The 27,569-nt window shown below is 41.8% G+C and overlaps 1 protein-coding gene across 1 annotated transcript; it reads right to left on the reverse strand.

The window, feature by feature from the left end:
- On the reverse strand, nucleotides 1–27,199 carry vps53 (VPS53 subunit of GARP complex). The gene is made up of 22 exons (XM_084350272.1): nucleotides 27,055–27,199; nucleotides 26,556–26,636; nucleotides 25,408–25,457; nucleotides 25,231–25,297; nucleotides 18,589–18,675; nucleotides 18,046–18,161; nucleotides 17,486–17,605; nucleotides 14,540–14,618; nucleotides 14,301–14,444; nucleotides 14,042–14,184; nucleotides 13,350–13,491; nucleotides 12,648–12,746; nucleotides 11,021–11,115; nucleotides 9,608–9,850; nucleotides 7,519–7,666; nucleotides 7,306–7,388; nucleotides 7,131–7,209; nucleotides 6,264–6,412; nucleotides 6,105–6,174; nucleotides 5,816–5,953; nucleotides 1,809–1,913; nucleotides 1–725 (listed from the first exon to the last, which is right to left on the reverse strand). The coding sequence occupies exons 1-22, from the start codon at nucleotides 27,139–27,141 to the stop codon at nucleotides 555–557; spliced, it is 2,496 nt and encodes an 831-aa protein (XP_084206398.1). The 5' UTR covers nucleotides 27,142–27,199; the 3' UTR covers nucleotides 1–554.
- Between the last annotated feature and the right edge of the window lie 370 nt (nucleotides 27,200–27,569).

Below are 27,569 nucleotides of genomic sequence, written 5' to 3' on the forward strand. Positions count from 1 at the left end.
CACCGTTGACACATGTCCACTTTAATGGATGCCAGAGACGCACACAAATTTCAACCTGGTATCCTCCCACTTAAATGAAAACATTTCAATAAAACCACGACTCTCCTTGATATACATTTTGTTTCGAATGTCACCTTAAATTAAGATCATGCTGCCTGTAATCATCCTGGATTAGACGTGTCCCAGAGAGGCAGCCAGAAATTAGTTAACAGCACTACATTCGGCTCTTCTGACTGCGAGTACATTGTGCAACGATGTACAAATGTTACAAAGCTCAGACATTAGTGTCGCGTCAAAGAAAAGGTGGGAAAGTACAGAATGACATGTGTAACAACAGCAAGTAGCAGTTGAGGAAGTTTCTTCATAATCCAGCGTCAGCCGGGGTTCATATTACTGTCAGTCAGAAAATTCAGTCCACTTTCTGCTCTTTCCGCAGCTTTCCGTGATAACTGAATGGAGCATAATGAAGTCTTTGAGATGAATAACCTGCATCTCATCCTGCAGCCGTTTTCATTTTCAAGATGAGATTTCAGTGTGTGTGTGTGTGTGTCTGTTCACAGTCTCTTCTTGATGAGTTTCTCTAGTTTGCGGATGCGGGAGGACTCCTGTTCAGGGGTGGGAGCACTGAAGGACAGAGAGGGGCCGCCGTCGCCCCCGGAGGGTGGGGTGGGCAGCCTCTGCCTGAAGAGCTCCAGCATGCTGCTCTGTTCGCTGCGCTTCAGACCCTACAAACAGATACACAGGGGAAATCACACATTATACAAATAAAAAATGATAATCTTACACAGGACAAGTGGAAAATGCAAACCTAATAGTTGGTTAAAATGCAATAATGCAGTGTAAAAGGAAAAGTTCATCCAAAAATGAAAATACAGTCATTATCTCCTCAGCCTCAGGCTGATGGAAAGTCTTGTAGTCCACAAAACATTTCTGGAGCTTGTTTAGCCTTCTCCTAAACAACTAAAGTAGGTGGGGACTAACTATAAAATGGCTCCATGGAGCATGTTTGGCATAATACAAGTCTCTGGAAGTCCAGAGGTCCTAAACTGATTTGAAAAGATTATTTAGACTTGCGACGTGCGGTTGAGCTCGTGCACCCACTAGCACGCTTACAATTTTAGCTCAGCAGCTACAGTAAAGATTTCTTTTTGGTTGTTTTTTAACACTTCAAAAGACTCCCTAGCTACTTCAGTTGTTTAGGAGAATGCTGCAACGCTGATTTCCTGTGAGGCTCCAAAAAATGTTCTGTGGACTTCACCAGACTTTCCACCGGCATTACGGAACCTTCAGTTTTGGGTGAACTTTTCCTTTAAAAGAATAGTTCGACATATTTGGAAATTTGCTTATTTGTGTTCTTGCTGAGAGTTAGACGAGATGAAAAATACCATCCTCATCAGTACGGTCATTATGAAGCTGGAGGAGCCGGTTAGCTTAGCTTAGTATAAACACTGGAAGCAAAGGGAGACAGCTAGCCTGTGTCTGTCCAGAGGTAACAAAATCCACCTACCAGCACCTCTAAAGCTCACTTATATCGCACCAAAACCAAGCGTAAAGGAACTACAACTTGTGTTTTTACCGGTGGCTCTGTGCATGTATTAATTAATGAACTTCAGAGACGCTGGTCTGCAGATTTTATTACCTTTGAACAGAGCCGCGGTAGCTGTTTCCCCCTGATAAGCTTAGTGAACTGGCTGCTATATATGAGAGTGTGATCTTCACATCTAACTCTCAACTGTAAAGCAGACAAGCGCATTTCCCAAAATCTCGAACTATCCCTTTAAATTACTGCTCGAGTCAAACCAGCTGACCTTCATGTCGAGAATCTTCTGGAAGGTCTCAGGGTTCCCATCAGCCAGGAGCTTGATGTAGTTATCAACAAACACCACTGGTGGTTCATGTGGGGCCATCACCACCTGTGGAAAAGGAGAGTTTAATGTTGGTTTCAGCCCTCCCTCCTTTCCTGTGAGGGACGACCCAAGAGAACTTTAAATGATCCCACATGGGGCAGCTATGGCCCAAATGAGGGAGAGGGCGGGGGGGGGGCTAGAACTGACAAAACCAAGCAGTTCAAGCTGCAAACAAAGTCGAGACTATGGTTCTATATTTAGGAGCCGACTCCTTACTCTTTTTTTTCCTTTTACACACCAATTACTCCATGCATGAGTGGGCAAGAATTAGTTTCACCGGTAATTATTTTTGGGGTATAATGAGCCTGGGCAAAAATCAGCATTAGTCAAGAGCACGCAGAAAAGGTTTAATGGGGCACATGTCTTTATGGATTGGAGTCTCTCGGTTGTTTTTTTCCCCCCCAACAATAGAGGCTGGCTGGAAAACGTGGATCGGATAGCATTTCTTGCAGTCGCTACAAAGCTGGCAGAACAACACATGGCTGACAGACCCCCACCTCCCGTCTCATGCATGCACACAGGGATCATCTCACAACATGTTTCTCCTTTCCTTCATTTCAAAAAATACGCCACTTGTTCTTTCAGGCTTCACCCCGTTCTTTTTTACTAAATGTAAATGTATAGAAGAAGGTGAGCTGCACAGAGTGCAGAAAGAGAGGGAAGAGCAGGCATAAAAAGGCTCAGGATTGTGTGGAATTCTTTGCTTTCTTACTCGCGCTGCTGACTGAGTGATTTACTTAGCAACTGTCCTGGAGCCAGGCCAAGGGAAAGGCCTGTAGGGACCTTGTAAAAAAAGGGAAGGCAAAGGAGGGAGAGGGAGTTTAAGAATGAAAACGGGCATAAAAAGGGAGCGCGAGAGCAACAGAGTCAGGGGGGGAAACATTCAGGCTGAACAAGGGTGGGGAAGAGGGGAAGAGGGGAAGAGGGGGGGGTCTGCCTTTTAAATTCTCCCCAGAAGAGAACTTCAGAAGAGGGAGAGAGAGAGAGCTAGAGCTATGGTGGGCTGGGCTGGAAGAGCGTGGAAAACAGCCACGTCTCACAGGCATCGAACCAGCCAGGAGAGGCCGTCTCAGACAGACAGAAAGAATCCCACAGACTTTGAACATAACCGAGCACTGGCTCACAAAACAGACGGCCCAAATATATTCATCTTTAACACTCAAAGGAGATACACTGACAGCTGCGTACAGATTTAAGAGATGGGACCTTAAAGCTGCACTATGTAGTTTTGGGAACATTTAATCATCGAATCATCTTCAATGACTAGTTTTTCATGCCTAAGCAAACTAAATAATCAACCATTAGCATCTTTCAGCTCGTTGTTTTGGTTTTATGATTTAGGATTGCGTTGTTTTAGTTTATCAATAGACATGTTTTCAGTTCTTAAAACAAGCAGACAAGCTCTGATGAAGCCATTGTTCACTGTTTGCCCAGCATCTAACAGAAGAGCGCTAAAGTTGGCAACTAGCTGCTAAACATTGTGGCGCATTTGGCGGATGAAGAGCTAGACATTTCCCTCAGGAGTCAACACCACTAACTGCAAATAGATGCTTATGTTAGTCCATGTTTGCTTAATGTGTAAGAAGCTAACTGTTTGCCAACACATGACAACTTTATAAGGTGATAATATGTCAATGTTAGCAGCTTGTTCCGCTGCTCTCAAGGGGGAAAAAAATGAATAATCGCTGCTCAGCTGCATCAATTTGTAACATCATCAGGATAGTTTAGATTAGTGTGAGATCATTGAATCAACTCTTGATCCATAACACAAGATGACACAACCTTCAATTGCCCCGGTGAATTGCAGTTTTTCGGTGGGGGTACGCCAGATTTAATTTCAAGTCCCAGCATCACAGAGAGTAATTTAAAACTATTGTTGAGGCTGGACAGAGGGATTCTTGTATTGAACTTCTTTCCATGGGTTTGTCTTTCAGAAGCGCCGGTCTCTGCCCAAGGTGGAAGCAATTACCTGTGAGGGACCTTGATGTAGCGCAAAGTTGATGGCTAAAATGCTGGCAAGAGTACAAAAGCTTGTCTTTACTCATTCACCTTCCAAGGCCAAAAATGAAGAAACCGTTGTATATCTATAAAAATATATATCATCTTGTGCAGCAATATTGCTGTGCTCATTCCAATCACTACTAAGAATTTTCTTCCACAGTATATGATGTGTTATCAGGGTTTTTCTTACACCATCAGATTTCTAGCCTCCACAATGATTTTTGTGTCTTCTGCTGTCAAAGTAATGCATGCGAATCACTTCAAGGCCCCTCATGCAGTGTCAGCTACGTCTGTGAGAGACATATAGATGGCATTCCAGCTGAAAGGGCCCGCTGGCACTTGAGTTCAGAAAAAAAAAAAAGCAGGAGTGGGCTGATGTGAATGCACTCTATAACTCTATATGTGAAAGCCTCTTTAATGTGTGGCAGATGAGTGGAAATTCACGTATATACATTCAGGGAATTTTTCCGGGGAACAAAGACAAGCTTTACACAGGCCATATGGGCCAGTATGCATCCCAGTAGAAAACAATCAGATGAGGCAATCGAACATGAAATGGTGAGAGGGCTTTGTTAGACAATCGGTGTCTGAGATGAAACAAGAAAATATAATAAACTGAAAATATTTGCTGTCTGACATCGTTTCAATGCTATTCACAGCGAAGGCGTGATTAGAGCAGGTCACATTAACGGCTATAAACATCAACAATCCAACTTCAGGAAGGAAAGACGGCCTCCTGGGAGTCCAAGGGAAATCAAAGGACATCCAGACGTGTACTGTGTGTGTGTGCATTTCTGTATACTCCAGGGACGGTTAATTAGGGTGGGGTTAATCTATGGCAGTCACATTCCAGTGTCCTCTAGGGTCACATAAGGTAATTCTGAGGCAAATGATTCAATCCTGTCTTTGCTCTCCTCACTGACAACAAAACATCCAACACACACTCATGTTGTGCTGCACGCGCGAGTGTCTGTTTTCGTGAGAAGACGCATGGTTGCATGCATTTACTTGCTCACACCTTTCCCACTGCCTCAACCACATACTGTGTTAGAATATAAATGTGTGTGTGTGTGTGTCTCACGTTGGCCCGTCTCTCACTCATTAAACCAGTGGTGCATGATCTCTATTGTTACTCCCTCCCTTCCTCATGTGAGGTGGAAACATGCTCATAAAGTGCTATTGTGAGTGGGGTTAATGACACAATTAAAGGGTTATTCTGCACAAAAATAAACTCTAAGTATATAATCTGCTTGAATGACTCAAAACAAACATCATAATACAGGCTCGCCAGTCAAACCGCAAACGCTCAAAAGGAGAAATGTTTTGTTCAGACTATTGTTGCTTCTAACGATGGAGCCCAATAAGTGGAAAAAGCAGTTAGAGGCACGTTGTGCCAGACTATCTTTGGTTACGCGTTAGCATCAACACCAAAGCTAATGTTTGACTGGATATGTCAGAGTTTCAACATTAAATCTGTAAAACGGCAAACAAGCGATAAAGAAAAGTCACTCGGGCTGCACTTACACAAAAAGGTCTATCTCAGGTTCAGAGCCTTTAAAGGTCAGAAAATGAAGCTTTGGTTGTTAAAAAAAAAGTACAAATTTAGCCACCCAAGTTAAATGCCATAAAATCTCAAGTGAGCTGTAAAGATTGAGCTGCTCTTATAATGTGTTTAATATTAGCTATTTTGTGTTTAGAGTAGAACTCAGGTTCTTGTTAAAATCCGTCAGTTAAAGATGGGGGGGCTCATTCTGAGTTTACGTGTGAAAGATAAACTGTTTAAATGTATCTCTACTAGCTTTATGGTCGAATGGTTGAGTGTTTTTCCAGCATTCAAAGTGCACTTATTCACACTTTACACCTGAAAGCTGCACAGCCAAATGCGTCTGCCCCCCCTTCATCCTCACCTTAAGGATCATCTCTGCACGGGTCATGCCTTTCACCACTATCTTAGTGTAGCTGGCAGGTGCTTTGCGGAGCACCTGGGAGCCTATGGAGGGCAGGTCCAGCAGGACCGTCTTCAGGGAGTGAGTGTCGAGGAGGAGCTGGTGGGGTAGGATACACAAGACAGGTTGAACATGTCTGCCAGTGCACAATTTTCTGATGTGATATCATGTAACATTGCACATACACGTATGGCTTAAATGTGCCTAAGATGATGAAGCTTTAGGACGGATTAACATAAATTAAACTCACTTGTTCAGCTCCCACCATGCTGATAGGCTTACATCTGAACAGGTGGTTGATAAATTTGGGAATGAAAGAACTGAGGAAAGAAACAAATGATATCAGATTTAGGAACCTTCAATCATGGCTAATAGAAAGAAACATACTGTATGTGTGTATTTCATGTACTTTGTGAACTTGATGCAGAATTGTGTGAAGTATTTGCGTGTGGAGGCCAGATTGTCTCTGATGATAGGCACGTTTTGCTTAATGTGCATGATGATTGATGTGACATAAGGACTCTGGTCACCAACGTGCTCCACACTCTGCCACGGCATCTGAGAGAGAGGGAGAGAGACACAGCAGGGAGGGAAGATTGAGTGTCAGAGGCTACACATGTCACATTTCATGTCAAAGTTATCTTTATGATTCATAATATTATTCAGATAACATCAAAATATGCTTAAAACTCTTAAAATGGCACTAGAACATACTGGAATCACTTAACCTTACATTTAGTTAAAGAAGAACAATTATTTTTATTGCATCACAGATAGGACACACTTTTCTTAATGAGCCATCATAAAAAAACAATCTTAAATAAGATCATGTTAAAAAGTATTTCCACACGCCTTAGATAACTTTTTTGTGGGGTAAGCTCAGCTTACAATGGGCAAGATCAGCTTTCAGCCATGTTGACAGGCTGAGGATTTTTAACACAGGACTGTACTTTATCAAGCTAGAAAGCTTGTTCAAGTCACTTATGTGAGGATATTCAGGATTATCCTGATCGATGATTTTCTTGACAATGCAAATTTACCTGGATCACATTATCCTGACATGTGATAACATCTCATCTCCTCATATCGCTACATTTTCAAGTTTCTGAATGATTATTGATGTGAGACATTCACAAAACCACCAGAAAGTGTGCTATGGCATCATCAAATATAATCTTTAAAGCTTTATAATAAATAGCAATGGTATAACATTCCCATATTTTACCTACTATGTCGTGAGCTGAATGTGTGAATGTATGTTTGTTTGTTGTCTAACCTTGCTCATGGCGGTGAGAGCAGGGTCACAGGCAGCATCAAGATCTTGAACCAGTAGCTGGATGCTGTTTGAGATCACACTGAGGAAACATGAAAGTAAATAATTGACACCATTAAGATGTTTCATATAGTAGAAGGTAGTTTCTTTTATACAAAGAGAAAAATTGCTCACTTACGTGCTGAATGTATCCATCTCCCCAGTCAAATTAATTCTCTCCATCAGGATTTTATCTACTTTTTCCTTTAGCTTCTCTTCCAACTGGAAGACAAACACAAATATAAAAAAGCTTTAATGCTTAGAGTGCATCCTTTCAAATGTGTTTGTGTTTTTGTGTATTGTAAAAAAAATAGTCTCTTGTGCATCTGTGTGTTTGTTTGTGTTTGCATGCCTGTTGTGTTGTAGCCAGGCAGTACTCTGCAGTGCTGAGGATGCTGCAGATCAGGCAGAGCTCGTCTACGGTGAACTTTGCGGCTTCTGAACCTTCTTTCTCCTTCAGCAGACTGCTGATGGTGAGACCCCCACTGTTACTGCTGGATCTGGACAGAGAGATAGACAGAAAGTTAGTTAGTTAAGAAAAGAAAGTGACCAAAATAGAAAGAGGGGTTAGCAGCGGGAGAGAAATGCTGATATCTGAGTCTAATAATAAGTAAGATATAGCTGTTGTATAGTTTTAGTACTTGTGATAAGACATCATTAATTTTTTGAGTGATAGCTGGTTTGTTATGTGTGTATCTGTGTATTATTTTTCCAGAGACTGGCTGTTGTGGACCCCCTTCGCGACAGAGGTTTAAGAGACACTCTTTGTGGGACACTTTTTAAACCACAGGTAAAGAAGGCCATTTTTAGTAACTGAGGCACAACAGGCATAACTACAAGCAGACACAAGTGTCGGGACTCTGCACCAATGAGGCTTCAACGGCGGCCCAGTCATTAATAAACGTCATAACGGAGACATGTGGGTAAAACCACAACATAGCTCAAGCTCCTTTCGAGGGCCCCCTTCAAAACCTCACAAAACCAATTCACAGCACACCATACTGGACGGCCGTGTCTGCATGTGTCTGTGAGTGTATACACTTGCAAAGCGTTTAAGAGTACCTTTGAACAGTGTTTGAATATGGCTCAGAATATGGTATACATTAGACAGTGAGGGCAAGTGTGTAATTAGCATGCATGCACATCTGAGACAGAAACAGAGCACGCCTGTGTGTGTGTGTGTGTGTGTGTGTGTGTGTGTGTGTGTGTGTGCAAATGTGTACACACCACAGCCCAGTGATGAGTTCTAATGTGGCCAATGAGCCAGAGATGTTTTTGCTGGTAGCATATTAGGCTTTGCCACAACTTAACCGACTCCAGATCCCTTATAGCATGCCATCCAAATCCATCAAACACAGCGAGGACTGAAGGCATTAGGTTTCAAACTGAAACTCCTAAACAGCTCCATCACCATACCAAAGGAATGAACAAATATGGGTGTGACATGCTTGTTTGTGAAGAGTTAATCCCAAATAAATCTGTGTTTGTGTTACTGCCCAGAAAATTGTATCATTCTGGGTGGAAATTGTTGAAAGGCTAGAAATTCTAGTGAGTTAATGCCATGGGATTGTCACCTCTGGCATCGGTTTGGCCAGAGACGTTATAAGAGAGGAGTCAAAACCACTTCAAGCATTTTACAAAGAAAGGTCCAAAACACCAGGCATGGCAATTTTGTGACATTAATCCTGCCCCTTCCCCTTCTCCTAAAAGCCTGCTTTATAACAGCCAAACAGGGAAAACTGTCTGCCAATTGTGTTGTTGCAATGACGCAAGCCCACAGTTGAAATTCATGACAGTTTCAACCAATTTTGCATGGCTGCATACGGACTTCTTACAGGCAAAAACGATGAGGATATCCCACTAATGCAATTACGAAGGAAGGTGAGATAATTCAAACATTAAATTTGCATTTGATCAAGTGCTCTGGCGTTGTGAAACTGAAGATGAAAACTGAAGATGAAAACTGAAGATGAAGTTATACCACTCTGCCCATTCATTTACATAGGAGTCTGGTCTTGCTCTGCTCGTCCATAACAACTTTCTAGGGGCGTTGCCAAGATTGCAGCCGAGTGGTGAGACTTGCCTAAAAGACTTGATCTTTGGGGTGGCTGAATGATGGGTTGTAAACATTTTTTTTGGGAAAACAATAGCGGTCTACTGCTCAGTGGAATACTTGATAATCGCATTAATTCATTGTTGGCTTTGGCCTTTTTGTGGTAATCGTTTAAAATAAGAAAAAATAGATTATTACCAGACTTTAATATCTTCCTCTGTTAGAGTAATATTCAGAAAAAAGCTCACATTAGAGGGAAGATAATTTTTCTACTGAGACTAACTTCAGGGGAAAAAATCAAAGGCAATTCAAGAGAGAAGAAAATCAGTCAGGCTGTCTTAAAACCAGCATCTACTGGACCTTAAAGAATATATTGAGCCAGTCTTACTTAGGCAGGTTTCCAGAGAGGATCTTCCAAGCGTACTCTCTTAGGAATTTCTGGAAGATGGTTGTGAGGGCAATCATTGGTTCTCCAGTACTCAGCTGGGAGCACTGCACCATGCACTTCTTGTAATAGACAAAGAGGTCAGCACAGCTGGGCAGCACTGCTCCGCCCTCCTCTGTGCCCGCCTTGGGTGGGCCTTGAGCTCGGAAGTCAGCCACGAACCGGTCAATCAGCTCGCCCAGGTTCCTGCAGATGCCCGTAAATGTACAGTACAGCCAAACCCACACAGGTTCACACACACACACACACACACACACACACACACACACACACACACACACACACACACACACACACACACACACACACACACACACACACACACACACACACACACACACACACACACACAAACGGGTGGGTGGGTTAGAGGCACATGAAAGGAATGAAATGAATCAAATAAAAACATTAAAAACATATGATTGGTGCCTAACCCCAATAAATAAATAAAAGGATAAAATAACAGGCGCACAGACAGAGAGCCAGATGGATAAATAGGAGAAAATATTCCAAGCATATCAAAATCCTCAGTACTACAGTCAACAGGTCCACAGTCAGTTGGTGTGGCCCAATCCCTCTGAATCTTGGAACTAAAGCCAAGGACAAAACAAGCAGGCCACTGTTCTCTCCTGCTATGTCCCACTGGGGACAAGCTGATCTGGCTGCTGCCTGTTTAAGGCCTTTGGACCGAACTGAAATGAGGTTGTAGCTGCGGAATAGGTCAATCCTGTTCCCTTGGACAGACAAACTGCATTTAACGCTCCAGATAGCCAAGAGCCAGGGGCTGCATGCAAGCACAGCAGTCCCAGAACTGTGTTCAGTTTCAGGAACGATCACCGTGACTGGGACAGGGGGAGGGACAGATGTAGGAGAAGTGAAGGATGGTGGGAGGTGAGGAAACAGAAAGAGAGACTGTAAGGAAGAGGGAGAGATATTAAAAAAAGACAAAGAGATTGAGATGAAGAAAGGAGGAATGAAACAAGATGTATTCAGAAAGAAAGAGACCAGAGAGGGGCTACCAAGAAGAAAAAAAATAAGGAGGTGGGAATGAAAATAGGCAGATCTGCTGTGGCAGCACTTATTCGACCTCCCTCTCTCTTTCTCTCTGCGTCTGTGGTCGTGCAGCTAATGGGAAACATTTCTGCCACAGTGGAGACAGAGGCCTGCACAGGAACAAGGGATGGAAAGACACAAGAGGCAATGAAGTAGAATGGGAGGTGGGGGATCTGATTGATGAGTGGGCAGTGGAAAAAGGATGCATGTGCCAGCTTTACACACAACCTGCTCCTGATTCTGGGTCTGTGTACCACGACCCAGTTTGGCCCTGTCTGGCTTGTACGAGTGTGTGTTGCTCACTTGTCTTGGGACTCTATGTAGACATATAGATGAGGTTCAAAGCACTTGGAGACAATGCCGTGGAAAGGGTTGTCCGGAGCTTTCGGCTTCCTGGGCTGAAACAATGGAGAACAACAGGAATTAGTACAATAACAGGTTTTAGTTGCAGCTCCACAGAGTATCAATCGGTGAGTTTATGTTTTGCCTCCAGGCGAAGGTAAATGTCAAAACACTGAATACAGAATCAGTTTTCAAAAACAAGGCGGTGTGGAAGATTCTCTGTCTGATACAATGCCACATGTAACAGATTACAAAATGAAGCAATTCAATCAGCTGACATTTTAGCTCCACCTCGCTATAACGGATGCAGTCCAATACAACAGCCCTGCAATAAACTCTGCTTTCAAGAAGGCTCAAATGAAGGTCTGGATTCAACTGTCTGGTAGTGAAGTTCGATTACCCCTTCTTAATGACACATAGGTTCGAATTATTCGAATATCTACTTTTCGCATTATGTCAATGCAAAGAGGGCAACAAGAGACATAACCAAATGTACAGGTATACTTATTTCAACATAAACAAGTCTTTTAAAAGATGTACATCATTAAACATTACAAAAAACACAAGTAAAACTATTTTCTAAAACCTAAATGTGTCATTTTTGACAAATGGCCAGAATTTGAGGGTCGCTCCAAACCTATAGGAGGCAGCATAACCACTTACTGCTGCTCACCATACTGGATTTAGTACTCTTTGCTGTAGCTATTGTTGTCAAGTTTGAATTAAGTGTGTTTTATGACGAGTTAATGAGGCAATTAAACTCATCTTAGTTCAGTAAAAGACAGAAACTTGAATTCAGAGGGTGTATGGTTGTATTTTTCTTTTTAGTAAGGATAGAGGTTGTAACAATATCTCCTTTCTTGACATTTTCAGAGTTAATTTTGTTTACTTATAATATAAAGTAGCAAGCTTGCTGCTTTTACTTTTCCCAGATGTAACTACAGGGGCTATCGGACTATTGCCCCTTGCAATATCATGCTAACTTCTGAAGACATCGCTGCAACACAGTACGTGGACGTTTTTGACATAAAGTCAACACTGCTGATGTTAGTTCATATGGTTGGTGCTGAAGTGTGAACTGAGAATGCACCATCTCTCAGAGAGAGATCAAATGAATGGGTTGTAAGCATTTCATGGCCCTATTTTGGAGGCTATAGTTTGCTGTACTGTTGAACTTGTTAGGGCTGTTACATTAGAGTGGAGTAGTTTTACAGAGAAAGTTTTGATCAACTCTGCACAATTAATGACCAAAGCTCTTGGTCAATCTATTGCTTAGTTGAGAGGTGGTGCATCTACATCCCTCAGCCAAGACAACAAGTATATCAGATAAGATTCTTCTCTTCAAACTAAAGCCACACGGTTATAAGTTGAAGTAGTTCATGGGAGAATATCTAAATGAGGCTGCTACACTGCTGTCCCACTTGCCAATGCGTTGCCATGAGCAAATGAGTCATATTCCCTTGAAGAGAAGCACTTTAGAAAACAGTAAAAGTGGCCTAAAGAAAGCTCTAAATCAAAAGAAGCAACATCTAGCAGCCACTTTATTTTGCAGAACAGGTCAGATGGAGGTCAGTTCAGGTCATCTCACCTTAGCCAGATCCTCGTCCTTCTCTGTGCCCACATCTTCACTTGACTCATCCTCCAAGAAGGGGTTGGTGGGTTCTAGAGGGCTCTCCGGCCTCTTCTTCTGTATAAAGATGGACGAAACATTAGTATTTTTTCTAACGCTCACTTATTAGAGCATCATAAGTGGTTTTGACAGTACTCTTGACTGACAGAACTACTCCTGTAATTATCACAAACTTCAAAATGAAGTCCAGGCCTCATCATTTTCTTGCTTGTTTATGTAGAGCATTTTGTGGGAGGTTTTGATGAAACTGCATCTCCAATTATAAAATTCCACTCAACCAAATCCCTGATTGAATTACAGAACCCAACAGGCAGGGGTGTAAACTGAACTGAAGACAAAAGGGCCTCTGTCGTGCCTTAAAGTGATCAGTTCTGAGTAAGCTTGGCCTAGTTGTGCTCAAACAAAACAATAATCATAATATGTCCGTACGCTGTGTCATTTACTCCTCCACAAGCCAACATGACCTGGATTGAAAGGTTTCTTTGGTCTGTGACATCACGAGACAGGCTACACGTACGCAGTTTCATGTAAGTGTGACTATTGTGCAAGCGCAAGCAAGCAACATCTACAGTGTGTGTTTGGACACCTCCTGCTAGAATCATTTAAAGTCAGTAGTCCATAGACCTGCATGTATTGTGTGTGAGTGTGTGCTTTTCTCACTCCAGGTACGTCAGTCAAGGTGCATCCTGTGAAGCGTTTGGCCAGAAGACCTTCGAAGTTTGTGGTCCTCTGGATGGCAAACAGAAGCAGCTTCACCTCAATCTCCTTGGCCCGTGTTCGCATCACTTTGGCTAGCTCCACCCTTCCAAACACACACACGAAGAAAATGGACATAGTATTTTAATTTCAAGGCACTGACATCCTAGAATGTTTCCAATGATCCTTGTTAGTATATAACTGTATTCTTACATCTCTCCTTTTTGCAAAAACATGCCATGTCAGGGTTTATTCTGATGACACTGCTATGACTTTTTCCAGATGTTTTTTTAATTTTTTTTTTTTTATTGTGTCAGTTGCTGCTGGGAGTAACACACAAATTGTGGGAAAGGAGAGGAGGAGAAGTTGGGTCACTGCGCATGTAGGCCACCTACATCAAATGCACCGAGGGCTGCACCAAATAACAGACCCGCGCCAGGCACGATACGCCAGTGTGGTTCACTTCATGATGCACAAAAGTCCCACAACCAACTTCCCACTTTCTGGCTTTCATAATTTAATTAACATTTAACCTCTTTTTGCTTTCATTCTTTTCTGCTCTTTACTTGAAGACAGCATAACATACTTTCAGCCACATTTGCAACAATCCTTGCTCTTAGATGGGGTTTCATACTGTGTTCATTGTGTGTGTTTACCTGGTGATGTGGCAGAACTCCACAGCAATACGCTCTGTCATGCACCACTCCTCAGGAAACATGCGTCCATACTTCTCCTCATAGTCTACCAGTTGGCGTTTGATCCAGGCGTAGCGGCGATCGATCTTGTCCAGCCACGCAACCTGAGCAACCAGGTGGGATTGTTTTTCGTTAATAACTAAATACCAGCATTTTCCAAAAAGGTATTACCTGGAATTAGACGATGTTGTACAGTATGGATTTTCAAATTCTCACTCACATCTTGGTTTTCCTGGAACAACACCAGGTACTCTGAGAGGTGCTGCCTGATGAACTTTTTGATGATTTCCTGTTTGATACGTGGGTCCAGCACATTGGCCACCAGGCAGGCGTCTCTCAGCACGTTACTGGGGCCACCTGGTCTCTGCATGGATTGTGGGAAAAAAAAAAACACTGACATATTTTTTTGTACGAGAGGAAGAACAAGACATGAGCATTACGATTAAACAACATATTTACCTTGGAGCCCTGAGAGGGGAAGGCCTCTTCAAAATCTGCCAGGATCTGAGTCCCTAACTCACTCTGCGCTGCTTTTACTCTGAATAGGACAAAATCACACAATCATTAATTATTTATTCATTGTTTTCTCAATCAAACAAACATCATACAGGAATAATGGCAATTTCATGTGGAAGCCTCTAATATAGAACATAACTTACCCTCCTCTAAGGTTAAAATATTTTAGCCCAAAGACTCTCTGGCTAAAAGCCAGTTAAAAGTTACACTGTTTCATCATTGTCCAAGTGCAGAGGAAAACAAGTAACATGCTGCCAAACCTCAAGGTCACTGATGTTTATGAAGTGTCACAGGACTCGCTATAAAAATCGCTGAAAACCTCAAAAGCCCTAAAAACACCTTTTACAAAGGTACCAATTATTTCCCAAACCATGCATGCACAGTTAAATCACTGAAGAATCTAAAAATATTTTTAATTTGGAAGGTGAGAAGAAGGTGAATTAGTATTATTATTATTAATATCATTATTATTATTACTGATTGTGTATCATATTGCAATCGCAATACCTGTCAAAATACTGGCAATATGATTTTGTTTAACCACTTTGTGCAGCCCTATCCCCAACATTTGTGATCCCAATATGAGCACACACACTCGCAGGCGTCTTTATGTGCATTCATTGCTTTCTATCAATGTAGAGACACTAGTTTCTGGTCAATAATAAAACAAAAAAGACATGTGACAGAGCAGTGTTTATAAAATGAGGTCTGCTTAAGACAATCTGCGCGTGTAGTCTTCAGAGAGTCTGTGTTCGCAGGAAGGCATCCAAGCCCGGTTAACCCAGGACAGTACCCAAAGCCATGCCAGTCGTCCAGAATAAACAGGAGAGGGTGGAGAGATAGTCTCACAGATTGATGCCAACTGAAGTAGCAGTCTTCATTTCAAGCACCCCAGTATGAGTCTGGAAGAGAGCTATCAGACTGAGACCGAGCCGTCCAGACATTATATCTCACTGTCCGTCAGCTGAACTGTGACAGTCACCAGTGTAGTCGAGACAGAACTCATTGAGTAATGCATTAAGCGACAACGAGTTAAAGGCTTATTAAGAAATAATCAGAGTTGATCGTGTTCAAAGGTGAAAGCTGCACTGACTCCATTTAGTCACGCTTCAAAGTACTGCCGGGACAAAAGGCTAACTTCTTCTACCGAATTAGAGAAGTAGAGGCATGAGCAGAGAAATGTCAGATGGAGGCTCTAATGTGCATTTAGCCAGAAACCCTGAAGAATTTTTACATTTATTTAAAACTGAACATTTCCTTTTTAGATGAAATGTCCTCTTTAGTTTTTCTGACTAAAATGTGCACTTAGGTTTAATACTTTAATACTTTTGTTTCAGCTTTTCTAATCATGCATCTTGGTTTTTGGGAGACACTGATCAACATTCTTACCATTTTCATTAATTGCAGCCCTACATTGCAGTGACTCAATACATATTCATATTTTCCTTGACCAATGTCTTCACAATCAGATTAATTTGATATTTTTTGACAATCAAGATATATCACAATAATGTAATTAAATACAATTTTAATATTTAAAATTTAATTTACCAAACTTCTTTTTTATATTTATTCTTTTATAAGATTGTTTATAGCTTACTAATTTAAAATTTAAAGGGCTACAACTCAATTTCATGATCTCTAAATTTAATAGAAAAGGGAGGTCTTTTAATCATCTTGCTATCATGAAATGTATAAAATGGTTTAATATGGCTAACAATAACAAGTGCAATGTTTAGCTCGCTGCTGCAAACATGTCTAAGCTACTTTTCCTCATGGCTGTAATTTAGCGAAATTCCCCATCCGATCCTTCATCCTGCCTCGATATCAGTTATTGCCTATCTTTGTCTTATCTGTCGATTGCCTGTGTCTCTTTTCTGCTTATGTTATCTGTGCTATTGTAGAGGCTTGTGTGTTAGATCTTGATACTTTCTATTAACTGTTTGCATCCAGCTGTCTTCCTATCTTCCCCTTACCCATGTGTCTCCTATCATCTGTTTCTCCAGCAGAGTCACTTCTTCCACGCAGCTGTTATTTGGTATGAACACTGTCTGCCACACCTCAGTCAAAACAGAACAGAAGGTCATTGCTTTTTTTTTTTTTTTTTTTTAGTTTTGTTGCTAGGGATCAGCGCTACTTTGAACCTGAACATCAACTTGACCAATGTGTCCCAAACTGATTCTGGTGTTCTTGGAAAAATCATAGCAAAAAATGGAAATTTAATTAGTCAGAGCTGTGGGAAACAAGAGTGTAACAATGGACTTTGTTTTGTGTGTGTAAACCTCTGTGTGAGCGCTTGTGTGTTTAAACAAAAGACCACATCCAGATATTGGCACGACTCTCCGCAAAGCAAAAAAACATTCCTAATTGTACCATTGTACGATGATTGAAAGACATGTTGCAAGCATCAACAACAAGCACACAATGCACAAAATGCTTCATCCACACACACACGCGCACACACACACAGTGGCAGCACATACATGGAGATGCACACACCCACCCCTCAGAAAAGCCTCTAATCTCTCACAATGGAAGAAATGCTGGCATAAAAGGACATTATTCAGTGGGTTTCCTTCCTGTGTGTTCATGTATGTGTGGTACTGTGCGTGTATGTGTGTGAATATCTGCATAAACAGGATGTAATACGCAAAACACCTCCAGCCAAATGCTGCAACCACTTTTCAACAGTTCGGCTGACGAGCTATGGAATATTTCAGCTGTAAGCAGAGATCAAGCTCTGAACTGGCTACTGGAAAACGAGCTGTTCTTACAGCCACACTGCTCGACACACTTTAGCAAGGCACTTAGCCCAAAAGAAACAACCCTATGTAAGCACACATATCAGTGGTGAATGAGTACGTGTGCCACTGTTTGCATATTAAATACCTCTCAGAAAGCTGTCTGATCTGGGGTATGCCCATGTACTTGTGGAAATGTTCAAGCACGTTGACGACTCCCTGCAGCAGGTTGGCCACCTCACCGTACTGCCTCTTTCTGGTCATGGCTCTGGAACACAACACACATGTGAATTATTTCTATTATCGTATATAAAAAATAGTGGATACATCGTGTCTGGAAAGAGTGTTCATTCATTCCAAACACGCTGTAGGTGCGAAAACCACTCTCAAAATAAGATACATGGCTATGATTTATGGGCTTTTCTTCTTGTTTAGCAGTTCAATCAGTATACATTTGCAGCTTTTTCGATTTCATCACGACTACTGAAAACAGATTGGACTGCAGTAAACTCATCATTCAGCAGAGGGTTTATTTATTACATAAGATTTGATACAAGACCTGTCTTGTTCTGGCAGCGACTAATACTTTATCGTAAAATGAACTGTGCATCTCACAACCACAAAGTCTCTGAACAATTTCTGCAGCTTTGTTTTGATTAAATAAGTTTAAATCTTTTGGTCTGATCTATTACATGTGATTGTACCCACTCTAGAGAGTCAACACCTCCTGCCAGCATATGCAGGTGGTTGAGGGTGGTGATGGATGTAGTGAGGTGGCGCTTGGCATGGTCCAACTGCTTTATGTCCCTCGTAATCTCCTTGACCTGTGCAGGGAGAGGAACAGGTCAGACGGGGTGATCAGATGAGAAACGAAGAAGCAAGACAAGGTGAAAAAGAGACACAGACCAAGATGGAGGACGCACCCACTGGTCTGAGACATTATTGTTCCTACGTGCCTCTGCAGGGAAGGTGTGCATGACAACCCCCCCCCATCCTTTCTCTACTCACCCAGCCTAATGGCCTTCCTCTGACTCTCACTGACACACACACGCAAACACTTGTAACAGACACATGGAAGGTGCATTACCACGACTTTAAATAACTCTCTCCTCTGTCCTCTATTGTGAAAGAAGGAGGATACAGGCTGTATCTCCACTGAGTGAAGGTCATATCCCTGTTAAGCATCAATAGACCACCTCTGTGTGTGTGTGTGTGTGTGTGTGTTGCGTGCGTGTGTGTTTGTGTACATACCATTTGTTCAGACTTCTCTGCCTTGTCCTTGATGTCTTTGATTTTACCAAAGAGCTGCTGGATGGCGATCTGGGCCTCTTCCAAAGCCTGCCAAAAATAAAAATGGCAACATGAAACAAACAGAGAAGACACATTTTAGACTGCCTTATAAGAACCACTGATAATGTGTGCATTGTCTGTATTCCAGGAAATGATCATCACTACAAATCTGTGGTCTGAACAGATTTGAAAATTTGGATCCAGGGAATTCTGAGGCTTGGATTATACCTTCCACGAGTTTACGAGGGTCTGCATGACTTAAAGGTGCAATATGCAAGGTCTGGCCACCTGTTGAATTTTTTTTCAAAGCAAATAGTGAGAAGCATATCACCAGAGCAAACTGCTGCTAACTGTAGCCGACATAAGCGACTGAGCTCCGTTAGCCGTGCAGTCAGCGGTGTCGGTGCTTGCACTGCTAGCACGGGACGAGTTTGTTATAATGCTAAACATCTAAATGTCACATTCTGATTATAATTTTACTTTTGAATGTTTTCAACTCAAATTCTTACACATTGCACCCTCAAACTTCATCATCAGAGGGTGTAAGTGGAGACTTGAGGAAGTGAAGTAAAAATATAAAAAACAAACACAAATGTTTTTTAACCTTGAGAGGAACACAGGGATAAAAAACTTCTCACTCAGTTTACTCTCACATACTGACAGCAGAAGAAAGCCAAAGGAAGTTATAATGCCAAGGTTCGACTGAGCCAGAAGTTTTCTACCTGTTGTCGGCTCAGTCAGTGGAGCAATGGTGAGTCATACAATCCAGACATGAGAATCTCTTCATCCCTTACATATTAACTTAAGGGCTGAAAAAATGAACCCAAATAATATCGAAAAAGTGCAATAACAGTCAAAATATGCACATACTCATTAAATTGCCTTCTGGTGTCTGGTCTAAATATTATAAAACTAAAGTCTGGATCTTCTTTAATCCGCAAATTCATGGACAGAGAACACAGAAACCCTGCCAGCAGCTGATTTATTTCTTACTCTGCTTTTAATCAATCGTACAAACATGCCTTTAGATTTCCTTAAAATAAACTATGCTACACCTCTAATAATACCATTTTGTGAGAAGCAGGTGGTGTGTGGAATAACTGTGTGTCAGTTGTGGTGTGCCAGTCTGGCTCAGATTTCCAGGGATATTTATTTTTTATCCACACTCACCACTGGCTTTGGTCCATGTGAAAAATTATCCTCCTTATGCCGGTTCCCAGCTCGAGTCTGGGGGCGATGCCAAGCAGACTAATTGGCCATCTAATTGACGAGCTATCTAAATATCTGACACGGAGAGGTCTTAGGTTGACACATGAGCCATAAAGCTAATCTCTGCATAAAGGCTGTCACTACAAAACCTAAAGAGATTATTAGCACTTTTAACAGCCTACAAAGCCAGACGGGATTAGATAACATTAGACAGTTACAATTGTGGGACAGTTAACGTGCTATTCTGATATTTCCCCATCATCTGACATGGCAGCTGTTCTTTGATGGTCCTCAACAGAGATTCTGCTCCGACATCTGATGCCAAGGTAATTGGCTTCACTTGGCCCAATTCTGCGACACAACGTTGACTCTCCCCAGACTCACACACACACACACACAAATACAAGAACACATGCCCACAAGGAATGCTAACAGCCGGCACCAGCTGTGCAAGGAATTTACCACTTTTACAAGCACCTCCAAGAAACAGCGAGTGAGCAAACATGCTAAAAGTGTGCACATGCATACACACACACACACATAAACATAAATACAGTCTCCACTGACAGCAGAGGATTTGTTTTCCTGCCTGAGTGTCGTCAAAGTGACACAGTCAGAGTCGGGACTGATGAATCCACAACAAAATCATGTTCACATGAGGGCGGATTTCACCTTAAATTAAGCTAAATCTACTCTGTGTAATCTGATTGTCTGGCAAGACAGAGGGCAACTCTTCCTCAATCAATATGAGCAAAAGCTGCATGCATCCTTCCCTTTTTTATCCTTCAAACAACCCCTTTGGTTATTAGGTGATTGGATAAATGAATTGGAAAAAAAGAGGGCAGGTTAAATGATTACTCTTTGATCTGAGAGCGAGGAGGAAGGGAGTGCCACTGAATCTTTAAAGAGATTCCCTGGAGGAGCTCTTGAGCAAACAAAGTGCATGCAAAAGAGGCCAGAACCTCTGAGGCTGTGAATGTCGCTCATGCAGACTCAGCTGAGTCAATCTGGCTCGCTTCCTAGCGCTCATTTCCTGTATTTAGCCTTGAGGAAAGCAGAAAGAGAGACCACTGCCCAGAAGGCGCCTCCGTGCCCGAGATGTTATCTGCTCTCACACAAACACACACATGCACACCAGTGTATCTCTAACATGCAATAAGCAGCACATGCTCCATGGCACACACAGGCGATATTGTAGAGGTCTTTTCATGCACTTCACTCCTCCCTCTGACATATTAAATGGTACTTGTGAGATTAGAGTCACATACAATGAAGCAGATCAACCCAAAGGGGTTGTTTTAAAGGTTGGAACGTCGCCCGAGCGCAACGCTTCATGTAAACATTCTGGAGGGACAATTCAGCGAGACAAACGTCTCACAGAGCAGGGAAAAGAAAAGTTCAGGAAATGATTTGTGTGGAAACTAGTCTTACAGAAAATAACAGAATACCATCATGCATCCTTTTATAAACATCAATATGCTGCTACACATTTATTGTTGAATTTCCCTTTTATATTCACTACTGGCTAAAAAAAACCCAACACTTTGGCATAGTTGGTGTTTGAAGATAATATAACAGAGTCGGATTTAATAGGCTGCGCTGTACAAGTCACTAAAGACAATTGAAGCACAGACTGATAGAATCCACAGAGAGCGTTTGACCCAGATTCCTTTTAAAGAAATACAAATACAGAAAACAGAAAGTTATAAGCACTTTGAAACTATAAATTAGGAGACAGAAGAGAGAAAGTGACAGTTTAGAGAGTAAAAAGACAAGAGCTGTGAGAGGATGAAAGCATGGAAACTAAAACAAGTTGTGAACAGCCTTTTCTGAGTTAATATTAAATATTTACATTAATGTCAATTCTATAGGAAGACCACCCGACACTGTGTTTTTTTAATGCAGCGGTCTGAATACCACAATGAAGAGCGCGCGCACACACACAAACACACAGAAACCCCTCCAAAAAGAAACAGAAAGAAAGCGCAAATGCCTGGTTACCAACCATGCACTATCAGGGTGTGTGTGTGTGTGTGTGTGTGTGTGTGTGTGTTTATACCCTTGTGCACAGCAGCTTTCTATGGCAAAAAAGTTCCTCAGCCATCAATTAACAGGAATGTGAATGGCAGGCAGTAACTGAGAACAAATGTTTGGTCTCGTTAATGAGATTCTCCGACTCTGACTTACACAAATAGATTCCAGCTTGAGTGCTTTCACGTGTTTCATTTTCACGACTAAAAAAACTCAATAAAAAGAAAGAATGAATGCAAAACAAGCTTCCATTAGCTTTCTGATATTGAGCTCAGCTGACTGACTGTGGAACAGGTGTGCATGCGGTATCCACATCACCATGACAACAGGCAGATGAAAACATTATGTGTGTGTGTGTGTGTGTATGCGTTTCGTGAGAAACTCGGGGCCAGCAGACTACAACCCCTTTTCCAACATGGGATAGGTTCAGTTCTGGGTCATGCACCTAATTTTTAACCATTCTGAGCATTTTGATCGAAAATAAATCAATTCGGAAACCCGGAAAGTCAAGTTGAGAGGTCGGCTTCACACCCGTTACAGCCAGAGAAGCTTTTCCCAGCGTGTGCTTGCATACCAGCTAACAATGGTTGGATGTGGGCGATTGGTGAGCATCTGTGACTGTACGGTGTGCTCCGTGCCGTTTGCACTTGACAGCCCTTGTTGGCGGCTTTTTGGCCAATTCAGCATGTAGAATCGGCGATGGCTTGTCAGTGCAAGAAATCAGTTTCTACTGTTCAGGTAAGCAAATCAGTGCACGAGAAACAGAAAAAGAAAGGGAAATCTCTCGAGCCTGTTGCTACAGTATCCATGATTTTACCCATTTAGTGAGGTTTCTCCTTTTTTCTACTCTGTCTCTTCGCCAGTGGAACTTTTTATTACGCATATTCTTGATTAGAGTGGTGTCAAAAAATGCTGCTTAATTGTAACAACAGTTTGTATGTCTGCATTTAGCATTTAAACTGATAACATACAATTAACACAGACAAGTAATTTGCGCCATTACGTCTCAAGTCAAGGCACGAGTCTTTCACTTCCAAGTCCAAGTGGATCAGTCACATTTTCTGTCAAGTCATCAAAACAGTGACTTGAGTCCAAGTCACAATGACTAGAGTCCACATCTCCTCCAGTTCGAACCACAAAATAGCAGGTTTTCCTTGAACTTTAAGCGCAAACCATGATGAGAGTTGAGAGAGAGAATGGAAAAAGCCATTCGTCTATGTCCTCTTATTATCAATAGTTGGTCTGTAATAACAGAACAAAAGATTGCTGTTCATCAATGCGAGCTGCAATTTTGCGACTACTGTTTACTTCCATTGTGCACTGAGCAATGCCCTCTGCTGAGGACGCATCTTTTATCACAATCGTTCTGCTCACAACTGATGGAAACGCAGGCTGGATCGCTAGATAGCACAGAGGTTGAAGAGAATCCTGAACGACCTGGTTCATGAACGCTACAATCTGCATTCACTTTTTAGCTCATTAGGAAACAGTATCTGTTATATTTCGACCACATGAAATCATGCCGGCTAGAAGAATCAGTCTGGATTGGCCAGAAAAGAGCCACATGTGAGCACTGTCATAATTTCTGGTTAATGACTGACTTCATTTCATTATAATTAAGTCTGTCTCTCTGTCACTGGACACCATGTATTACAGTCTATCATTCTGCCACCAATTTAGGCTTGTGGGGCGGTGTGTGTGTGTCAAACCCTTCACTCACTGAAGCCACCTATAAAAAAGGGCAAACTGGGATTATCTGCATCATATACCCAACAGTGATGTTATGTCATCATGCTGCCTTGAGATTTTTACATAAAGATTTTTTGTTGCCCAGTAACACAGCCATCAACACACTAAATATCAGCTCTATTAGCCACCCGGGTCTGACCACTAAGGCGGTCACATTTCCACACACTCAGTGCTAAAGCATATTACTGTCTGACTCCCTACAGGAAAAAAAACAAGGGAAATCATTTCCCAGACCTCTTCCTTCGTCCATCTTTCTACATGAATGTAACCATCTTGGGTTTCAATGCAGGGAATGCATTTAGCTCAGTAAGTTAGTTCTCTCAGCAGCAACACTGACTTAATTGCTGATCGTGTAGGTTTTCCTTCTATTGCTGTCTTTATGTTTCACACGCCATCTTGAAATGAACACCTCTCCATCTTTCCGTCTGCAGAACGGATTTTCCCTCTGGAAATGTTGGAATGGCACAGTGGGGTTGGAAAAACAAACTAAAATTATTGTGTGTGTGTGTGCGTGTGTGTGTGACTGTGTAATGTTATTGGTCTGGAGGGGATTTGGAGGGTTTCTGCTACCGAACGGTAGCTAACTGGGAAAGACGGGGCCACCAGGCCAGACTCCCTGACGACAACGCACACCTAATCATGTCAGCCGGTCAGAACATACACGGCTCACCCATCAGGTGTCACGTTCCCTTTAAGCCGCAACTCCTTGAGAGAGCAAGGAGCTGGATTAAATCAGCAGGGGCTGTCCCTTTCCCTCATGCTCCCACAAGAAAAGGCAAAGACTCAACAGCCCAGGTTTAAAAGAAATCTAAGTATTTACATACAGGAATCTATTTCCCAGACGCGTTTTCCGCAAAGAGGCGCAGTTTGAGCAGCGGGAATGGTTCTGAGTCATCTTGTCCTTTTCCATGGAAGCAAAGTGGAGAGAGGAAAGAGCAGGCGAGTGGGAAGAACATGTTTTTCTGGGTTGGGAGAAACTTATGGCAGCATTCTAATTTCAGGAGAATGATGCTGTTGTGCGGTGTGTATGTACAATATGCAAATGTGGTTGTTCATCTCCCATATTAGGGACTGCAAGGGCTTCATGCTATGTTTTCGTCCACTGATTTTCCTTCAGTCTGAGACCAACACAGATGTCCATCAGACTTTGTGAACAACTAATGAGTACCGCCACATTCATAACAGTCTGTCACGATAATGTACATGACCTCGACTATTTTTGCTGATATTTTTGTTTACATAAGGATGTCAGTGCCTTTTTAACCCGCAGGGATTTCCTACTTTAACAAGACTGAAGTGTTTTTTCACATAATATATATTGTTTTGGTTGTGTGGTTTATTTTCATTACATTTTATTTATTTGGGATATAACTTTTTTCATATTTCAATTCAAATATCTGAATATTAAGAGTAAAATGTTAATTTCTCTTCGGAGGGGTGTATTTGCATTATTATACTGTCATATTAGTATTTCAGTGGCAAAAAAGGGACTTTAAGTGACATTGCTATAGTTTAAATAGTATTGTTAGGACAATATATCATCCAACAAAAAGTACTTATCACTGTTTTCTAACCAGTGTAGTGTGTTTCTCTGCGTTCTGCTGCTCATCTCACCTGTCTGCCATCCTGGCCCACGTTGGTCTGCCCTCGCACCACAGTCCTGATGTTGTCATCCAGGCGCCTATCAAATGTGACACAAAATGGCACTTGGTCACATTGAGGGTAAAAATAATAAATAATAAAGAAAGACATGTATTATTAAGTGAACGAGTGAGAGTGATATGAACTCACCGAATCTTCAGCCGAATCTTGTTAACCACATCATCGATATTAGCCAAAGACTGAGAGGAAATATGAAGACAGGAAATCAGGAAAATGTCAAGCAACCTTCTGTTATACCTCTAAAAAAAAATCATAATGTTTGACTTGAAGTTAAAAAATTGGAAGATCACTTGTAAGATGTCACTGGGAGGCCAACAAGAATGGATTACCCAATCACACACCTGTACTCTTTCCTATGAGTTACAGTTCATCACATCATTCTGGTACCTGAACCTGCATTTTCATGTGTTCTGCTGTGGATCCGACATTTTACACAAAAGAAAACACTACCGAATGGAAATACACACTCTGTAACATTTAAAGGGGCACTATGCAGTTTTGGAGAGGACATTCATACTCTGAATTTTAATATTTACAATACAAACTCAGAAATTGTTTTGTTTTTTTCTTAACTGAATAAACAAACTGTTCTCAGAGGACAATAAGGTCCCCAGGACACTGTTTGAAGCTAGAGAGGTGGCAGGGTCCGCCAAATATAAACCAAGTAAAACAGTATGAAATTGTGTTGTCCTTTAAGGTCAGTTTGTTTATTCAGTTTATTCAGTCATGGAAACAAAGAGAGTTTGTTTATTTAGTTTGTGTAGGCATAAAAAAGTTAGTCAATGAAGATCTTTCTCTTCTGATTACAATTTCTTCCCCAAAACTACGTAGTGCACCTTTAATGCAGACCTTGCCTGAAATCAAACAAATATGTCAAATTAGGGGCAGGTGTAACAGCTCAGTCTCACCTGTTGAATTAATACACACAACACCCAATAAGCTGAAAATACATGCACACTACTGGGCTCCCTCCCTTCAGCATTTAAGCACACATACTATAGGGCTACAGTGACCCCTCATGGAGGTGGAGTACACATAGACCTGTATGTGGGTGAACTCTACTGTAAGTGAAATGGAAACACTTAGGATTCACAATACAGAAAACGTCTGCTGTGACAACAGCCACTTATTTTCATGTAAACTACAAATAATCCACAACTAACCGGAGTATAAAACTGTCAATCCACTTGAGCCATGTATAACTATTCACTGTAACACACCATGATAACGACATCATTGTGCATGTCACCTGTCTGAGTGAAGGTGTGTGTCTGTACCTGCTCGGTGGGGAACAGTGTGTTGATGTATTCCACTGCATTGAAGTCCGCTCTGTCCAGGGGATCTTGACTGGGGAAAACCTTGAAAGAAAAACTGCTGGTAAAACTGGTGATACCTTGTACGTTATTCAATGGTTTTCCTGAAATAACTTTAGCCAGTCATCAGTGACAACCTGCATCTACATGTTGTTAAATGAGACGCACAAGTATCCTGACATTCACGACGTCAGGGTTAAGGGCAGACACAGCTTCGTAAACTGACGTCTTGCATTATTTCCAGCTAATGTCAACGTCACCCCAATATTTAAAACTATCCAACATTTCTTTCTGTAAGCCAAACGCTGTTATTATACTGGGGGAATCAATGTTTTGTAGCTAGCGGTCGTTGTATATCCAGAGAGACCGCAGGACGGGTTAGCTTGCTAACAGCAGGCTGTATATTAGCAAGACCGGCAAAAATGTTGAGAAAACTGCAATGATAACAAGGTCAACCCGCTACCTGCTCAATGGCTAGCTGCACCTCAGGGGTAAGATGCAAAATAGCCTCCAAATCCTCCGCAAACTCAAACTCTTCCTCCTCCATCATCGTCAAAACAAAACCGGAGACCTCTCCGGCAAAGCACTTCCTGGTGAGGAGACCTCTGGGATACCTGATGACGTCAGACAAACGGTGCCTTCAGGGCTGTCGGAAATCAGAGATTAAACGTGAGCTGTGGATTTTATTTCGCACTAAACATCCGTCGTCTCCTCTGGCTGTATTCCTTTCTTGTCACTGGGTGCAAATTTAATCTTAGAAAATATAATTTTCTTTTGGACAAAAATAACTTGCACACAGGGTAAGAACCATTTGCACATATGGAGCAAAGGCTGTTGAAGGTGGGCATCAGACTCCACAGGGTGCAGCTGAGGTCTGTGGGTGTGATTCAGTGACATAAGGGTGGTAGTAGAACAATCATAACCAAAATTAGATGCATTAATCAGGAAACATGGAACCAGTATAGGCATCAATGCTTC

Source organism: Pagrus pagrus, assembly GCF_965226575.1.
Source record: "Pagrus pagrus genome assembly, chromosome: 4".
NCBI classification, from domain to species: Eukaryota; Metazoa; Chordata; class Actinopteri; order Spariformes; family Sparidae; genus Pagrus; species Pagrus pagrus.

Bases quoted from the DNA above. Each gene is read 5' to 3' on its own strand.
- vps53 (XM_084350272.1), bottom strand. From the start codon at position 27,141: ATGATGGAGGAGGAAGAGTTTGAGTTTGCGGAGGATTTGGAGGCTATT. The intron at 13,492-14,041 runs GTAAACACACAC...TGTGTTTGGAAG, and splicing joins GAGTTCTGCCACATCACCAG to GGTGGAGCTAGCCAAAGTGA. The intron at 1,914-5,815 runs GTGAGGATGAAG...CCTTTTCCACAG, and splicing joins GTGCAGAGATGATCCTTAAG to GTGGTGATGGCCCCACATGA.